Here is a 13,768-nt window from a genome sequence, read left to right on the forward strand (position 1 = left end):
TGTGTCACCAGGACAGAAGAGCCCTGAGCCCAGCACCTCCTTTGTTCCCAGGTCCCTGCACTGGGAAGCTCCTTGACCTGGTGAAGGACACGACCCGTGGATGTCCCCAAGGAACGCCAGGCCCACAGATGCTGAGAGACAAGGCCTTCCCTCCGGCTCCGACAGGGACAGAGGGCCTTTCCTAGAGCCAGCCCCTGGATTTGGACTTCCAGCCTCAGCTGTGAGAACCAACTTCTGCTCGGTAAAGCCACACACTTGGCGTGTCTGTCACAGCAACAAGAGAACTGAGGCGTGTGGTGTGGCTAACAGCTGAGCATTCCTCAGGCTTGGAGGGCTCAGGGCAGTAGCTGGTTAGTCTTCCGACCACATCTAAGCAGCATCTGATGATATATTTTACTGAAAGTGGCTTGTCTCACGCCAGGTCACCTCCTCTGCTCCCGAGGCAGATGGAAATGTCACTACTGTCGCTGCCTCGTCAGCTCTATTCATGTTACCTCGGCAGGACGACCCGCCCTTCCTCGCTGACCCTGACCTCCACTCCACCACCCATGATGCTCTCCCGCAGGAAGTGTTCCTTCTCAGCCCTCGTTCCTTGTCTGATTGCTTCTAACTTCTTAGTGCCCTCGGTGAAAGCTTTCTGTTTTCGCTGGACAGAAAGCCAGGCTGTTTCAGGCTATTAAGGCCATCCTCATTCCCGACCTCTGGGTAGGGCATCGAATTCCAGGTCCATTTGAAGCATCTTTCCTGGGAATCATTTACTTAAGAAAAAGCCCTCAGACTCCAGAAGATGATTCCTGTTCATCGTTTACATTAATAGTGTGGGCTCTAGGGCCCCACTGGGGCTTCCTGAGCTACTCAGGCAGTGATGTGGCCCTTCTGGGACACTTAATTTCTATTTGTACTTCGGATGGCTGGCTTCAACATTTAGCTGTGTATTTTCTACATCTCGACTGCTCTTAGTTGACAGTAAAACGAAACCTGCCTACGCACGCTTCTATTCTTGATTTATAAATAGGTTGAGTTGCCTAACAATTAAACCTACTATATTTTGCACAAGCATATTTCTTGAGGAGACACTGAGAAGGTAGCTGGCTTTTTTACTGCCAGAAAGCATTCTAAAAAACCACTAACTTTTCCCCCCTTCCAAGAGGGTTTATTTTAAAGAGGGAGCCCTGGTGGTGCAGTGAAGTGTTCAGCTGCTAACTGAAAGATCAGTGGTTCCAACCCCCTGCTGCCCCGTGGGATACAGTGTGGCAGTGTGCTTCTGTAAAGAGCGCAGGCTTGGAAACCCAGGGATGGGCGTTGACTCCTACAGGAGCGCAAGGAGGCAGAATCCACTCGACGGCAAAAGCTGGGTTGTTTTCTTTTTTCCATCATCTGTTTTTATTTTGAAGATGGTGGTGAGACTCCTGGTCTTACAGTTCCCGGCACGCATACATGGTAATCCAGAATCTCACTGCCCCAAGTCTTCCGAGGGGCAGGCCCAGGCCCAGCTCAGACATGTCAGAGAGGGGGACACAGCATACCTGGTGACGTGCACGGCCACGCTTGCTTGCCACTGCCTGAAATGGTGACAAATGCCAGTCACCAGAGCCAAGCCCAGTGGGGTCCGAGAGGAGGTGGCTTTCTGTCCCAGGTCCAGGTGAGGGATTCCTATCCACAGTGACTTCACCTGAAGACAGAACTGTCCTGTGGGGCTTTCTGGACAAGCTGGAGGCCTAGCCCCAGGGCGTCTGGTAACCCAGAGGTCCTGCCCTTAGACAGTTTCACCGAGAGAAAGAGGGGCAACCTCCTCCGGGGGATTACAGCCTTGGAAACCAGGTGATGGTCGGCTGAGCTGGTTCGCGCTGGATGACAATGAGTTGAGAAGCTTCACGGGAGCTCACTGCCATCTCTTTGTGCTGTGTAGCCTCTGGGTGGGTTCCAGCTGCCCCCGTCTGGGCTAGCCATTGCCTACAAGGCTCCTGTAGGTGCTATAGGGACTTGTTAGCATTGGAGGAAGAGGAGGGCAGAGCATATACTAAGACGTGCCAAGCAGCAAGGAGCTAGAGGGGACAGTGCCCCAGGGTGGGTACGTGTCCCTGAGAGGGACGCAGGCTCGGCCCTGTGCCCTCTGCTGACGGAAAGGGTGGGGAGGGGACGAGGAGGAAAGGCCTGGCCAGTTATTTACAGGTTTCCACACATGGGTGAGTTAGGTCTGTTCTGGGCAGAGCAGAGCCTGGAACAGGACTGGAGTCCACAGGGTGCCAGGAGCAGGGAGATCCCCGCCCTTCCCTCGAGAAGTGGGCAGGAAGACTTGCCAGTGATCCAGGACACGGAGCGGCCTCGTGACCCACTGACCTCACCTGCTCCCTTGTGTCCAGCACAGCTTCAGTGAAAGCCATCAGGTGTTAGGGTGATGGCCAGCACCTCCTGGCTCTAGACCAAGCCTCTGCCCACCTGGGAGGTGCTGCCACCTTTTCCGGGTGCGCTGAAGGCAGGTTTTAATGAATTCTGAAGCAAGGCAAGAATACAGAAGACGGGTCAGTGACCCCAGGAGGGCGCGGGCAGGTGGGGGTAGTGCAGGAATGCAGGGATCGGGAAGTTCCACTTTCCTCTCGGAAACAAACCAGGCCGGGACCTGGCTGTGTGGTTTGGAGCACAGAGGTCAGACCCAGTCCTCCGACCGGCTGAGTAAGAGTGCTGACTGCGATGGGCAGCAGGAGGACAGGGGGCAGGGGTCTCGAGGCCTCACAGGACCCTCCCAGCAGCAGGGACCCTGCCCCGTGCAGGCGGACAGGCCGTGTGCCTTCCTGGGTTGGGCCCCTTTCAAGTCCAGGACCGGGGTGGGCGCGGAAGCGGTGTCCCCACTCAGGGAGCCGGGCTCCAGCGCGCCCCGGGGTCCGGGCGGAGCAGGCAGGGGCTGGTGGTGGGGAGAGGGTCCCTGCCGCCGGGGACGGTGATTCAGAGGCCCGCGGGCTGGGGAGGGGGGTCAGGAAATGACATCAGAGGCCGTTGGGCCGGCGCGCCTTCCGGGGGCGTTCCTGGCCGCTCCCCTCCGGCCGCCGCTCCTTGTATAGTCACGCCGCTCGCTCCCCGCCCGAGTTCCCGGCTGCGGGCGGACGCGGAGCCCCGGGCCGGGCGGCCAGAACCTGAGCCCCGCGCGCCCCTCGCCGGCATGGCCGCCCCGCGCCCGCCCCCCGCCGTCGCCGTCTCGGCGCCCGCCTTCTACGCGCCGCAGAAGAAGTTCGCCCCCGTGGTGGCCCCCAAGCCCAAAGTGAACCCCTTCCGCCTCGGAGACGGCGAGACCCCCGCGGCAGCAGGGGCGCAGCGCGCGCAGATGGGCCGGGTGGGCGAGGTGCCTCCACCGCCCCCCGAAGGTACATGCAGGGAGGTGGGGGGCTGGGGTGTAGGGTGCGGGGCGTGCGCCGGGGGTGCGGGGGCTTCGGGGGATGTGCGCGCCGGCGGGCTGGGTGGGGGGCGCGGGCGCAGCGGCGCGGGGGTCTCAGGGCGTGCTGGGGCAGATGGCGGGGAGCGGTGGCGGGTGGGGTCCCGAGTGGGGCCCCTCGGAGGGCCTTGGGGTGCGGGGGACGTCGGGAGAGGCGGTTGCGGAGGGGCTGGCGCAGCCCCCGTCCCGAGCAGCTGTTCTTACCTCATCCCGGCTCGTGGCTCGCGGCCAGGCCTCGGGGTGCTGCGCCAAGCCCGCCAGCGGGGGCGGGGACACCGGGACTCTTGTCTTGGGGTGCGCTCTCGAAGGTGTAACGGGGCACCCCGATCCTCCGCAGTGCCCTCGTGTGACCTGGCGCCCCAGTATGCCGCGCCCCGCCACCCATCTGCCTTCACTGCCCTCCCCCCGTGGGGGCTGGAGCCGGAGGAGGAAGGGGTTTTTGGGAGGGTTGGAGAGGTTACTGACTACTCGCTCCTTTCCACAGACTTTCCCTTGCCGCCCCCTCCGCCCCTCGGGGACTGCGATGACGCAGAGGGTGCCTTGGGAGGCCCCTTCCCGCCGCCCCCTCCCCCAATTGAAGAGTTCCCCCCTGCGCCCCTGGAGGACGAGACCTTCCCTTCCCCACCGCCTTTGCTGGAGGAGGAGGAGGAGGAGGCGCGCGCGCCACCCCCACCGCCCGTACCGCTCCCCCCACAGGTAGAGGGCCTGGAGGAGGGGTCGTGGAGGAGGGGACCCCTCTTCTGTGCTGGTGTGGGGACAGCATGGAGGACTGGCCTCTGTCCCTGACAGCAGCCCAGGGAGAAGGTGAGCAGCATTGACCTGGAGATGGACTCGCTGTCCTCGCTACTGGACGACATGACCAGGAATGACCCCTTCAAGGCTCGGGTAAGGGGCTGCACAGAGGAAGGCCTGGGAAGGGCCACACTACAGGACTCCCTTTCCCTCCTCTAATGCCTGTCCTTGCCTCCCTTGCAGGTGGCCCCCGGATATGTGCCCCCGCCGGTGGCCACGCCCTTCATTCCCAAGACCAGCCCTAGACCTCCAGCTGGGGGGTCAGCACCCCTGCCACCTTGGAAGGTCCCTGCCACCTCCCCACCCCAGGCTCCAGCCCCATCCCAGAGCCAGACACTTGCCCCAGTTCCCACCCAGCCTCCACCCCAGGCCAGACCCCAGGCTCAGCCCCAACCCCCACCCCAGGCCAGACCTCTGGCCCAGCCCCCACCCCAGCTGCAGCCCCAGCCTATGTCTGCAGCCAGAGGGCCTCCAGCACCAAAGTTTTCTCCATTGGCTTCCAAATTCACTCCTGTGGCCTCCAAATTCAGCCCTGGAGCCCCAGGTGGACCTGCATCACAGCCCACTCAGAAGCTGGGGTCCCCAGAAGCTCCCTCTGCCATGGGCACAAGCTCTCCACAGCCTCCCAGTGTCACCTATGCCCAGCACAAGGAGAAGCAGCAGCCTGTGACCCCACCACCATCAGCCCCAAACCAGGTGAGAGAGGCCACCCAGGTGAGGATCAGACCAGGTGAGGGAGAGACAGATCAGGTGAGGGAGGCTAGACCAGGTGAGGAAGGCTAGACCAGGTGAGGGAGGACAGACCAGGTGAGGGAGGCTAGACCAGGTGACGGAGGATCAGACCAGGTGAGGGAGGACAGACCAGGTGAGAGGACTGAGGGTTGGGTCTAGGGAGGCCATGCCAGGGGCCCAGGTGGGACTGAATCAGGAAGAGGCTTGAGCACCGCCAGCCAGGGCTGAGTGGGGGAGGGGCATTTCCTTATGCAGGGTTTGGGGACAACTGTAAAGGGTTCTGGAGGCAAGGGGTGGGGTGGGGAGAGATGTCTGGTTGGACGGACCGGACCGGCACTGGCGCAGCTCACTGCCCAAGGGTTTGAGGACACCTTCCAAGCTTGGTCCTCACCTTCTCTAGTCCGCTGAGGGGCCAGCTGCTGACCAGAGCAGTGGTGATATGGTCATGCCAGCTCTGTGGTTCCAGGCATTCAAGACCACAGGGAGACCAGGGCTCAGCCTGGGCACGCATGGTCCCCAGCCTCCAGCGGGCCTGAGGGAGTTGGTAGTTTGAGTCTCAGCTGCCCTCTCGCAGACTGCACTGTCTTTGTGCTGCAGGGCAGTGGGCCAGTGCGGCAGGGCTGGGCACCGTGCCTGCTGAATGCAGAGCAGGCTTCCAACCTGGTTCCTGAACCCAGGGGGCTGGCCAGCAGAGGCCTCATCTGGCCAGGTGACACTGGACTCTGTGACAGTGTGTCTGTGCAGGCACACAGGGAGTTGCTGGGGTGCAGGTGGGGCACCAGGGTGGGGTACAAGTTGAATCACAAAGGGTCTAGAGGAGGGGGGACTGTGCTGAATCACCACAGGGAAGAAGATAAAGCAGGACTGTGGAGGGGCCCTCCCGAGCTGCCCGGGGCTGCAGATGAAGAAGAGGAATTGAAAGTGTGGGCAGGTCCCCAGTTGGGCAGGCACCGTTGGGCTGGGGTGGCAGGGGTGGGGATGGGCACTGTGAGGGCCATGCTTTTGGAGGTTTGGGTGCTCCCAGCAGGAATGTGTGGGTCTACCCAGTGCGAGGACTTTGGCCAGTGAACAATGGGTTCTGAGTTGAGGTGGCTGCAGAGGAAGCCTGTCCCAGGCTGAGGAACTGATAGCTGATAAGAGAGGAACTGATTACGGGGAGGAGGGGTGGCACTGGGGGCGGAGCGGGCAGGCATGCTGGGAACCAGATGGAGTCTGAAGGGGAAGTGGCTGCAGGGGAGGAGCAGGAGGGCTTACCTTGGACAAGACCTTGAGCAAGAACTGCTCCTGGAGGGGCGCGTCGTGTTGGAGATGGTGAATGGGAGTCCAGGAGCAGGTCTGCCTGGCCCTGGGCTGTCACAGTCATGGTCACACTGGACTATTACACTCAGAAACTTCCTGTTGAGACTACAGAGGGCCTGGCAAGGGTGTGGGCCGACTTAAACAGTGCAGTAGGTATAGGTAGCCAGGGAGAGAAGGCCATGGCGGGAGGCTGAGAAAGGGGTCTGGAGGCGGATGCAGGCGACTAGGACATCTTGGGTGGTGTGGGAGGCCGTGAGTTGGAGAGTAGTGAGAGCCCCTGTTCTGGTGTCCACCGTTAGCTGTGGAGTTGGTGATGTGGGTGCTGAGGGCCAAAGGCATGTTAGGGACCTGGCCTGGAGGACCTGGTGCGGGCACCCAGAGGTGTGGGGAGTGCAATGAGGTGACAGTGAGGGGTGAAGACAGTGGGGGCTAGAAAGATGGACAGGTGTAGAGCAGTCGCCATGGAGAACGCAACTGGCCATCCCTAGAGCCAAGTCCCAGGCATACTCCTCTATGGCATGACCCCCTCTGGGCCTCTGCAGCCAGGCTGCACACAGTAAGTGGGCAGCACATCCCAGAACTGGACATTTGACCAGATTATTGAGGGTGACAAAATGGCTATAAACAGACATATGGGAGAGGCAGGCTGGGGATGGGCCAAGGTCATCGTGCTGGATGGCTGGCCTTCTGAGGGGGCCATGGAGCAGTTGTCTCTGGGGTGGCAGAGATGGACTCCAGCCCAGGGTGTTGGAGGTCTCAGTTGGACAGTGATACAATGATACGGTGCCTCAGTGGTTGAAGCTGGAGCTTGGAATGTGGCATGTGTCTCCTGGGGATTGTGGTGCCCATGGGATAGAGGACTTCCAGGGAGATGGAATGGTCACCAAGTAGAGGCCAGAGAGCTGGGGCCGGCTGTGTGTCACCCACTGCCCCCCAGGGCCATCAGAGTGGGAGAGAAAGGTGGTTGTGTTGTAGAGGGGTCTACAGGAACCCTAGTCAGGAGATGGGGAGATGCAGGAGAGGTGGCCAGGCCAGGCCTGGGCTGTGTGACATGGACATTGTGCCTGGGTGCAGAAGCTCTCAGTGCTGGGTTAGGAGGAAGGGCGTTCTCCTTGGTGGCAGCTTGGCCAGGGGGTGCTATGGACAGGCAGGTGGGTGGGTCAGTGAGGGAAAGGCAATCCTGGGGGACTGGTCACAGCCTGACCAGTATGGCCACTGATGTTCCCTTAGCAGACCCTGCCCTATAACACCCCGCATATCACCAGGGCAAGGGCCCTGTCCTCCAGCACCCCACATTCTCGGGGTTTCAGCCGTGCCCCCAGCCTTTTTGTGGGGTCAAACACTGCCCTCCAGCACCCCACATTCTCGGGGTTCCAGCCATGCCTCCAGCCTTTTTGTGGGGTCAAGCACTCCCCTCCAGCACCCCACATTCTCAGTTTCAGCCATGACCCCCAGCCTCTGTAGGGGTGAGCACTGCCTTGCAGCACCCCACATTCTCAGGGTTCCAGCCACGCCCCCGGCCTGTTTCCGGGGTGAGCCTGCTTCATCCTCTTGGCACAGGGTGGGCTGGTGGCACCGGACTCTGGCTCTAATACCACCGCCTGTGTTGTGTCCCCACGCTCTCCTGGGCAGCAGGCGGACGGTAGGTGTGCGGGCACATGGCCCCGTGGTGTGTAGCATGTTCCGTGGTCTGCCTGGCCCTGGCGTGTCGGTGCTTCTGTGAGCTGAGCTGCTCTGTGGCCTTTGTCCTTGGCCTGTCTGTGGTGCCCAGGGAGGGCCGGGGCCTGGGTTGGGGCTGGTGTGCCAGTGAGAAGGGTCTCAGCCCTTGCAGGGAAGGTAGGCGTCAGAGTCTGAGAAGGGTGTTGGGGTTTCAGGTCCGCCCTGCTGGGACCTCTGGCCCCCTGACACTGAAGGAGGTGGAAGAGCTGGAGCAGCTGACAAAACAGCTCATGCAGGACATGGAACAGCCCCAGGTGCCAGCTGTGTCCACCAGCGGTGAGTCCTCTGCCTGCACCCATGGCTGGCGTCTGCCCCTGTGCCCGGGCTTCTCAGGTCTGTGGTCATGGGAGCTAGCAGTGAGCCCTGTGTTCCTGCCCACCCCCTGTCCTCTCTGCCCGGCCCCTCAGCTCTGTGGTCATGGAGCCCAGTGATGAACCCTCTGTTCCTGCCCACCCCCTGTCCTCTCTGCCCGGCCCCTCAGCTCTGTGGTCATGGAGCCCAGTGATGAACCCTCTATTCCTGCCCACCCCATGGCCTCTCTGCCCAGCTCCTCACCTCTGTTGCCATGGGGTTCAAGCATGAGCCCTCTGTGCACCCATCCCAATGCCCCTCAACGATAACCCCTGTCTTCTCCCTGGCCCCCCGCAGAGCTCTGTGGCAGCTGCCAGCAGCCCCTGGCACGTGCTCAGCCTGCAGTGCGTGCACTGGGCCAGCTGTTCCACGTCACCTGCTTCACCTGCCACCAGTGTAAGCGGCAGCTGCAGGGCCAGCAGTTCTACAGCCTGGAGGGTGCACCCTACTGCGAGGGCTGCTACACCGTGAGTGGGGCGGGGCCTGTGTGCTGGAGGGGGCACAGAGCCTGCTCAGGGGCGGGGCCTGTGCTCAGGGGCGGGGCCAGGGCGGAGGGGCGTGTCCTTTGGGCGCCCACCTGCCTCATCTGCACTGGCTGCAGGACACCTTGGAGAAGTGTAACACGTGCGGACAGCCCATCACCGAGCGGATGCTGCGGGCCACCGGCAGGGCCTACCACCCGCAGTGCTTCACCTGCGTGGTCTGTGCCTGCCCTCTGGAGAACACCTCCTTCATTGTCGACCAGAATAACCAGCCCCACTGTGTCCCAGACTACCACAAGTAAGCACCCCCTCCAGTGCAGCTCCCCAGATGGCACAGGCCTGGCCTCCATGCTGACCCATCCCCTGGTGACCCCACAGCCTCATGCTGACCCTGTCCCCTTCCCCAGGACCCCCTTTGAGCCCTTCTGTCTGGCCCCTCAAGAGTCCCCACACTGCCCCTCACTCCTCACTGACCACTCTCCTTACCAGAACCCCTATGTTGGCTCCTACCATCCCCTAGAACCCCACACTGAGTCCCACAAGCCCTCATGCTGATTTCTCACCCCCTAACCCACAGCCTCCATGCTGATTTTTATCCCATCCCCAGAACCCCCACACTGACCCCCACCCCCTTCCACAGAGCTTCACGCTAACCCCTCATCTGACCCTCAAGAGTCCTCATGCTGACCCCACCCCACCTTTGGGGTTCCCACACGGACCACAGCCCAACCCCTAGAGCCCAAGCTGACCTCCGCTCCGCCCCCAGGCAGTACGCCCCAAAGTGCTCCGTGTGCTCTGAGCCCATCATGCCTGAACCAGGACGGGACGAGACCGTGCGGGTGGTGGCCCTGGACAAGAACTTCCACATGAAGTGCTACAAGTGTGAGGTGTGTACCCTGCTTCCCGGTGTGCTGAGGGGTGCTGCTGGCCGACATGGTGAACCTCTCCTCAGGGGTCAGTGGTCACCCTGGCCTGTGGGGGTTCTATGAAGTCACCTGGAGTTGTAGTTGGACTCTGTGTGGTGGCCACTGCACAGGACTGGGGCTGTGGTCTCTTGTTTAGGGTGGGAGGGTAGGTGGCTCGGATAGGTGGTGGGCACACGGTGTACCAGGACTCACTGTCTCCCCAGGACTGCGGGAAGCCACTGTCCATCGAGGCTGATGACAATGGCTGCTTCCCCCTGGACGGGCATGTCCTCTGCCGGCAGTGCCACACAGCCCGAGCCTAGACCGGCAGGCTACCCCACCAGCCCCCAGTCCAGCTGGGGCCCAGGCCCTGACCAGTACCTACCCGCCTTCTGCGGGCTGCAGGCTGAGACCTGGGCTCCCGCCCCTCCTCAGCCACCCCCCAGGACCCCACAGTCTGCCCCTCTGTCCCCTCACCCAACGCCTGGGTGCCCGCCTCACGGCTGCTTCCACTGCTACAAGCCCAGCACCGAGGTGGGTGCCAGGCTGGGATGGGTGGCTGTCCCTCACCAGTGCCGCCAGGTTGTGGCCACAGCTGCAATAAACCACCTTTTTCCAGAAGCTTCATGGACCATTGTGTGACGTGCCTGTGCTCAGGGCAGGAGGGAGGAGGGGGCTTGAAGAACTGGAGGAGGGCGAGAACTCGGTCCCATTTATTTACAAAAATAGATATGTGCGCATATATTAAACCCTGCCCCCCAGCACCTGGACACCCTGAGCGCTGCCAGGGGGCCCTGAGGGTGTGCAGCACCCGCACCCCAGAACCCAGGGCCCTTGTGTGTGCTCTGGGGGCTCCAGGAGTGTGCAGCACCAGCACCCCAGAACCCAGGCCTTGATCACAACCAGGGGCCCCATGGTGGGCGGCACCAGACAACACCCCACCCCCAACACTGTGAACACTGATGGGCATCCCAGGGGGTGGGCGACACCAAAGGCCAGGTGGCCTGGAGGGTGGGGTTGTCCATGGGGTGCCCGCTCCCTGAGAAGGGGCAGAGGTGCTTAGTCCTTGAACCCCTGAATACTGCAAAGGATCCGCTTCTGGTGGCCGGGCAGCGTGATGCCCATCTGAGTCAGGTCCCTGTGGGGAGCAGGACGTGAGGATGCGGAGTGGACGCACGGCCAGCTGTCCCTCCCATCCGAGCCCACACTCACTCAGTGGTCAGCTCCAGCACACACTCCATGGTGTCCAGGCCTGCCGACCGGAAGTGCAGGATGTAGCGTTTCATGCGGATTGATTCCAGCCACTCGGCCACACTGCGGTATGGGATCCCATCGGAGCCACTCAAGCTGGGCAAGCGGAGGGTCACCCTGTGGACATGGGCCGGGAAACGCAGGGGCAGGAAGGCTCATGTGGGCCGGTGATGGGGAGGGGTACAGGACTGATGGTGGGTGGCTGGGACACGGGCTGTGACTCCAGGGGAGTGAACTGAGTGACGGGTGTGTATGTGTGAGAGGGTGATGGGGGGGGGCGGGGAGAGGTCCAGGGCTGTGACAGGTGGGTGGCTGGGACATGGGCTGTGATTCCAGGGGAGTGAACTGAGTGACGTGTGTGTATGTGTGAGAAAGAGATGGGGCTGTGATCGGGGGAGAGAGAGGTCCAGTGGTGGGTGGCAGTAAGGGGTGTTATGTTCTCCCAGGCCTGGGACTGCCTTGGAGCACTCAGTGGCGTCTCAGCTCCCTGCAGCCCCACCCAGCTGGGTGTCAGGGCATTGTTCCCAGAGGGCTTTGGGGACTAGACGCTATTGTCTGGGCCTGTTTCCTAGTCTGTGGGCCACAGGCCCGTCTCCCCTTGAATGACTGGTTCTGCAGACAGGAAGGAGCTGAGGGCACAGCTGGAGCCAGAGGGCAGGGAGCAAGGACCTGGGGTCTGAGGGCGGCCCACTCTGGGCGGCCAGTGAGCCTGGGTCACCTCCTGTTATTCTCAGCACAACACCCACAGTACTGGGACTGTTCAGTGTGCTGACGCCAGCCAGAGCCACAGGCATCGCAGAGCAAATCCACTGGGAAGAATAGTCAGCATTCCAGAAAGATTAGCACACGCGCCTCAGGGCTGCGCTCCAAAAGATAGCTTCAGGCTGCGTGCCTTCCCTGCACAGCTCTGCAGGCTGCGGTCACTCCCAGAAAGTCCCTGCCACATAACCCCCTCCTGACCCCCAGCCCCAACCCCCAGGCAGTGCTGGCCAAGTGCCATCCTGTCCATGTCGTGGGCCACGGGCAGCGCTCATGGGGTTACTGGCTGCTCTCTGCTCCCAGGGTGACGTTCAAGTGCCTGCGAGCTGGCCCTCTGTCCCTGGCTGGCTACCCTTCAGGCCCTGGACGTTGCTCCCGCCTGTCACAGCACACTGCCGAAGTCCTGTGTCCCCAGCTCTCCTGGCTTCCCACTGAAGCTCACCCTCCAAGTCCCCTGCAGGGAGCTGGCTGTCTTCAAGCCCCAGACTCGCTCAGCGCACAGCGGCACGCACGAGCCAGGCCCTTGGTGCCGAGCTGGGTGAGCCCTGAGTGTCAGCAGGACTGTACCTCACAGGACTTCCACGGGGGAAGCCAAAGCTAGGCCTTTCTTATGTGGAGGCTTAGTAAGGAACTGTGCTGGCAACCCAAGGCACGTGGTTCGAATCCACTAGCTCCTCTGCAGGAGAAGGATGGGCGTTCTCCTCCCGTGTGATTTACCACCTCAGAAAACCCACCGGAGGTTTCTGCTAAGGGGATCAGCTCAACAGTACACAGCCGCACATGTGTGATTTGAACTCACAATCTTTGGCCTGGCAGTTGAGAGCAGACCATGGAACCCGCCAGTGAGTGACCCTCCCTTGTAGCCCTGTCCTAGTGGGCGGCATACTTCCCACACCATGAGCCCCTCCAGAGAGTGACCCTCCCTGCAGCCCTGCCCTAGTGGGTGGCATGCCTCCGTGGGAGGATGGGCAGAGTGGAGGGCAGCAGGGTAGCATGGACCCCAGGCAGTGTCCAAGCACTCTGTGCCCCTCCTGCGCCCACCACTGTCCAGTGGAGGGAGAAATGGCCCTTCTCAGAGGGCACAGCCCCAGCTGGGTGCACACTGTCCGTGGTGGATGGTACCTGGGGTCAAAGTTGGCGACAGTGCGGAGTGCGTGGGGGTTGGCCAGCAGCTGTTCCAGGTGGGCGTCAATCTGGTGGAAGGGGGGCCGGCAGGCACGGTCGTAGGCCCAGCAGCTCTTCATGAGTTCGTAGAGCGGGGCAGGGCAGTCCACGGGTGGGGGCAGGCGGTAGCCATCCTCAATGCTCTTCATCACCTGTACGCAGCACAGGTGGCATTACCTGTGCTCACACGGGGCATCCCCTGGCCGGGTGAGGTGGCTGTGAGGGCAGGACATGGGCAGGGAGACAGCAGAGGCCAGGGGTGGGAGGTCAGGAGGTGAACTGGGGTGTGGAGTGGGGTACACTGAGACCTTACCTCCTGATTGCTCATGTCACCATATGGCTTGTCCCCAAAGCTCAGCACCTCCCAGGTCACAATGCCAAAGCTCCACACGTCACTGGCTGTGGTGAAGATGCGGTGGGCGATGGCTTCAGGTGCTGTCCAGCGGATGGGGATCTTCCCACCCTGGGGCGGCAAGCACAGAGTGCAGGTCTCAGGCCACGGACAGGGCAGAGAGGGGCAGGCGCCACAGGGAGCCTGTCCCCGTGCACGCATGCCTGTGTGTGGACCCGTGCAAACATGCTCGAGTGTACCGTGTGCAGCGTGTGTGCCGTGTACGATGTGGTATCGTGGGTGTGTGACTGTGTGCTCAAGGCTCATACCTGGGTTTCATTAGCTGTGTGCATGTGGTGTGTTAATGCGTGTGCGTGTGTGGTGTGTTAGTGTGTGTCTGCCGTGTGCAGGGCTCACACCTGGGCTTTGTAGTGTGTGTGGTGTGTTAGTCTGTGATGTGTCAGTATATGTGTTTGCTGTGTGCAAAGCTAACACCTGGGCTTCATAGGGTGTGTGACTGTGTGTGGTGTGTTAGTGTGTTGGTGTGTGTCTGCCG

At 61.7% G+C, this 13,768-nt stretch overlaps 2 protein-coding genes across 2 annotated transcripts in view; one reads left to right on the forward strand and one right to left on the reverse strand.

Annotated features, from left to right (window-relative positions):
* The first annotated feature begins 3,157 nt into the window (after window positions 1-3,157).
* ZYX (zyxin) lies at window positions 3,158-10,030 on the forward strand. The gene is made up of 9 exons (XM_006887177.1): window positions 3,158-3,359; window positions 3,912-4,105; window positions 4,217-4,312; window positions 4,403-4,915; window positions 8,125-8,245; window positions 8,618-8,787; window positions 8,922-9,100; window positions 9,569-9,689; window positions 9,932-10,030. The coding sequence occupies exons 1-9, from the start codon at window positions 3,158-3,160 to the stop codon at window positions 10,028-10,030; spliced, it is 1,695 nt and encodes a 564-aa protein (XP_006887239.1).
* A 736-nt stretch (window positions 10,031-10,766) lies between these two features.
* The window catches only part of EPHA1 (EPH receptor A1), a 47,318-nt gene continuing 44,316 nt past the window's right edge, over window positions 10,767-13,768 (reverse strand). Inside the window, exons 17-20 of the mRNA XM_006887253.1 lie at window positions 13,195-13,344; window positions 12,840-13,033; window positions 10,920-11,075; window positions 10,767-10,845 (exon numbers count right to left, since the gene is read on the reverse strand). Coding sequence (XP_006887315.1) covers window positions 10,767-10,845; window positions 10,920-11,075; window positions 12,840-13,033; window positions 13,195-13,344 — 579 coding nt within the window. The remainder of the gene's footprint in view (window positions 10,846-10,919; window positions 11,076-12,839; window positions 13,034-13,194; window positions 13,345-13,768) is intronic.

Source organism: Elephantulus edwardii, unplaced genomic scaffold (assembly GCF_000299155.1).
Source record: "Elephantulus edwardii isolate Elephantulus edwardi_28Jun2011 unplaced genomic scaffold, EleEdw1.0 scaffold00055, whole genome shotgun sequence".
Classification (NCBI taxonomy): Eukaryota; Metazoa; Chordata; class Mammalia; order Macroscelidea; family Macroscelididae; genus Elephantulus; species Elephantulus edwardii.

What these genes read in the sequence shown, in the direction of transcription:
- ZYX (XM_006887177.1), top strand. Translation starts at nt 3,158, where the DNA reads ATGGCCGCCCCGCGCCCGCCCCCCGCCGTCGCCGTCTCGGCGCCCGCC. An exon ending in GCGCGCCACCCCCACCGCCC is followed by an intron (nt 4,106 to 4,216) that starts GTACCGCTCCCC and finishes TGTCCCTGACAG; the next exon opens with CAGCCCAGGGAGAAGGTGAG. An exon ending in CACCATCAGCCCCAAACCAG is followed by an intron (nt 4,916 to 8,124) that starts GTGAGAGAGGCC and finishes TTGGGGTTTCAG; the next exon opens with GTCCGCCCTGCTGGGACCTC.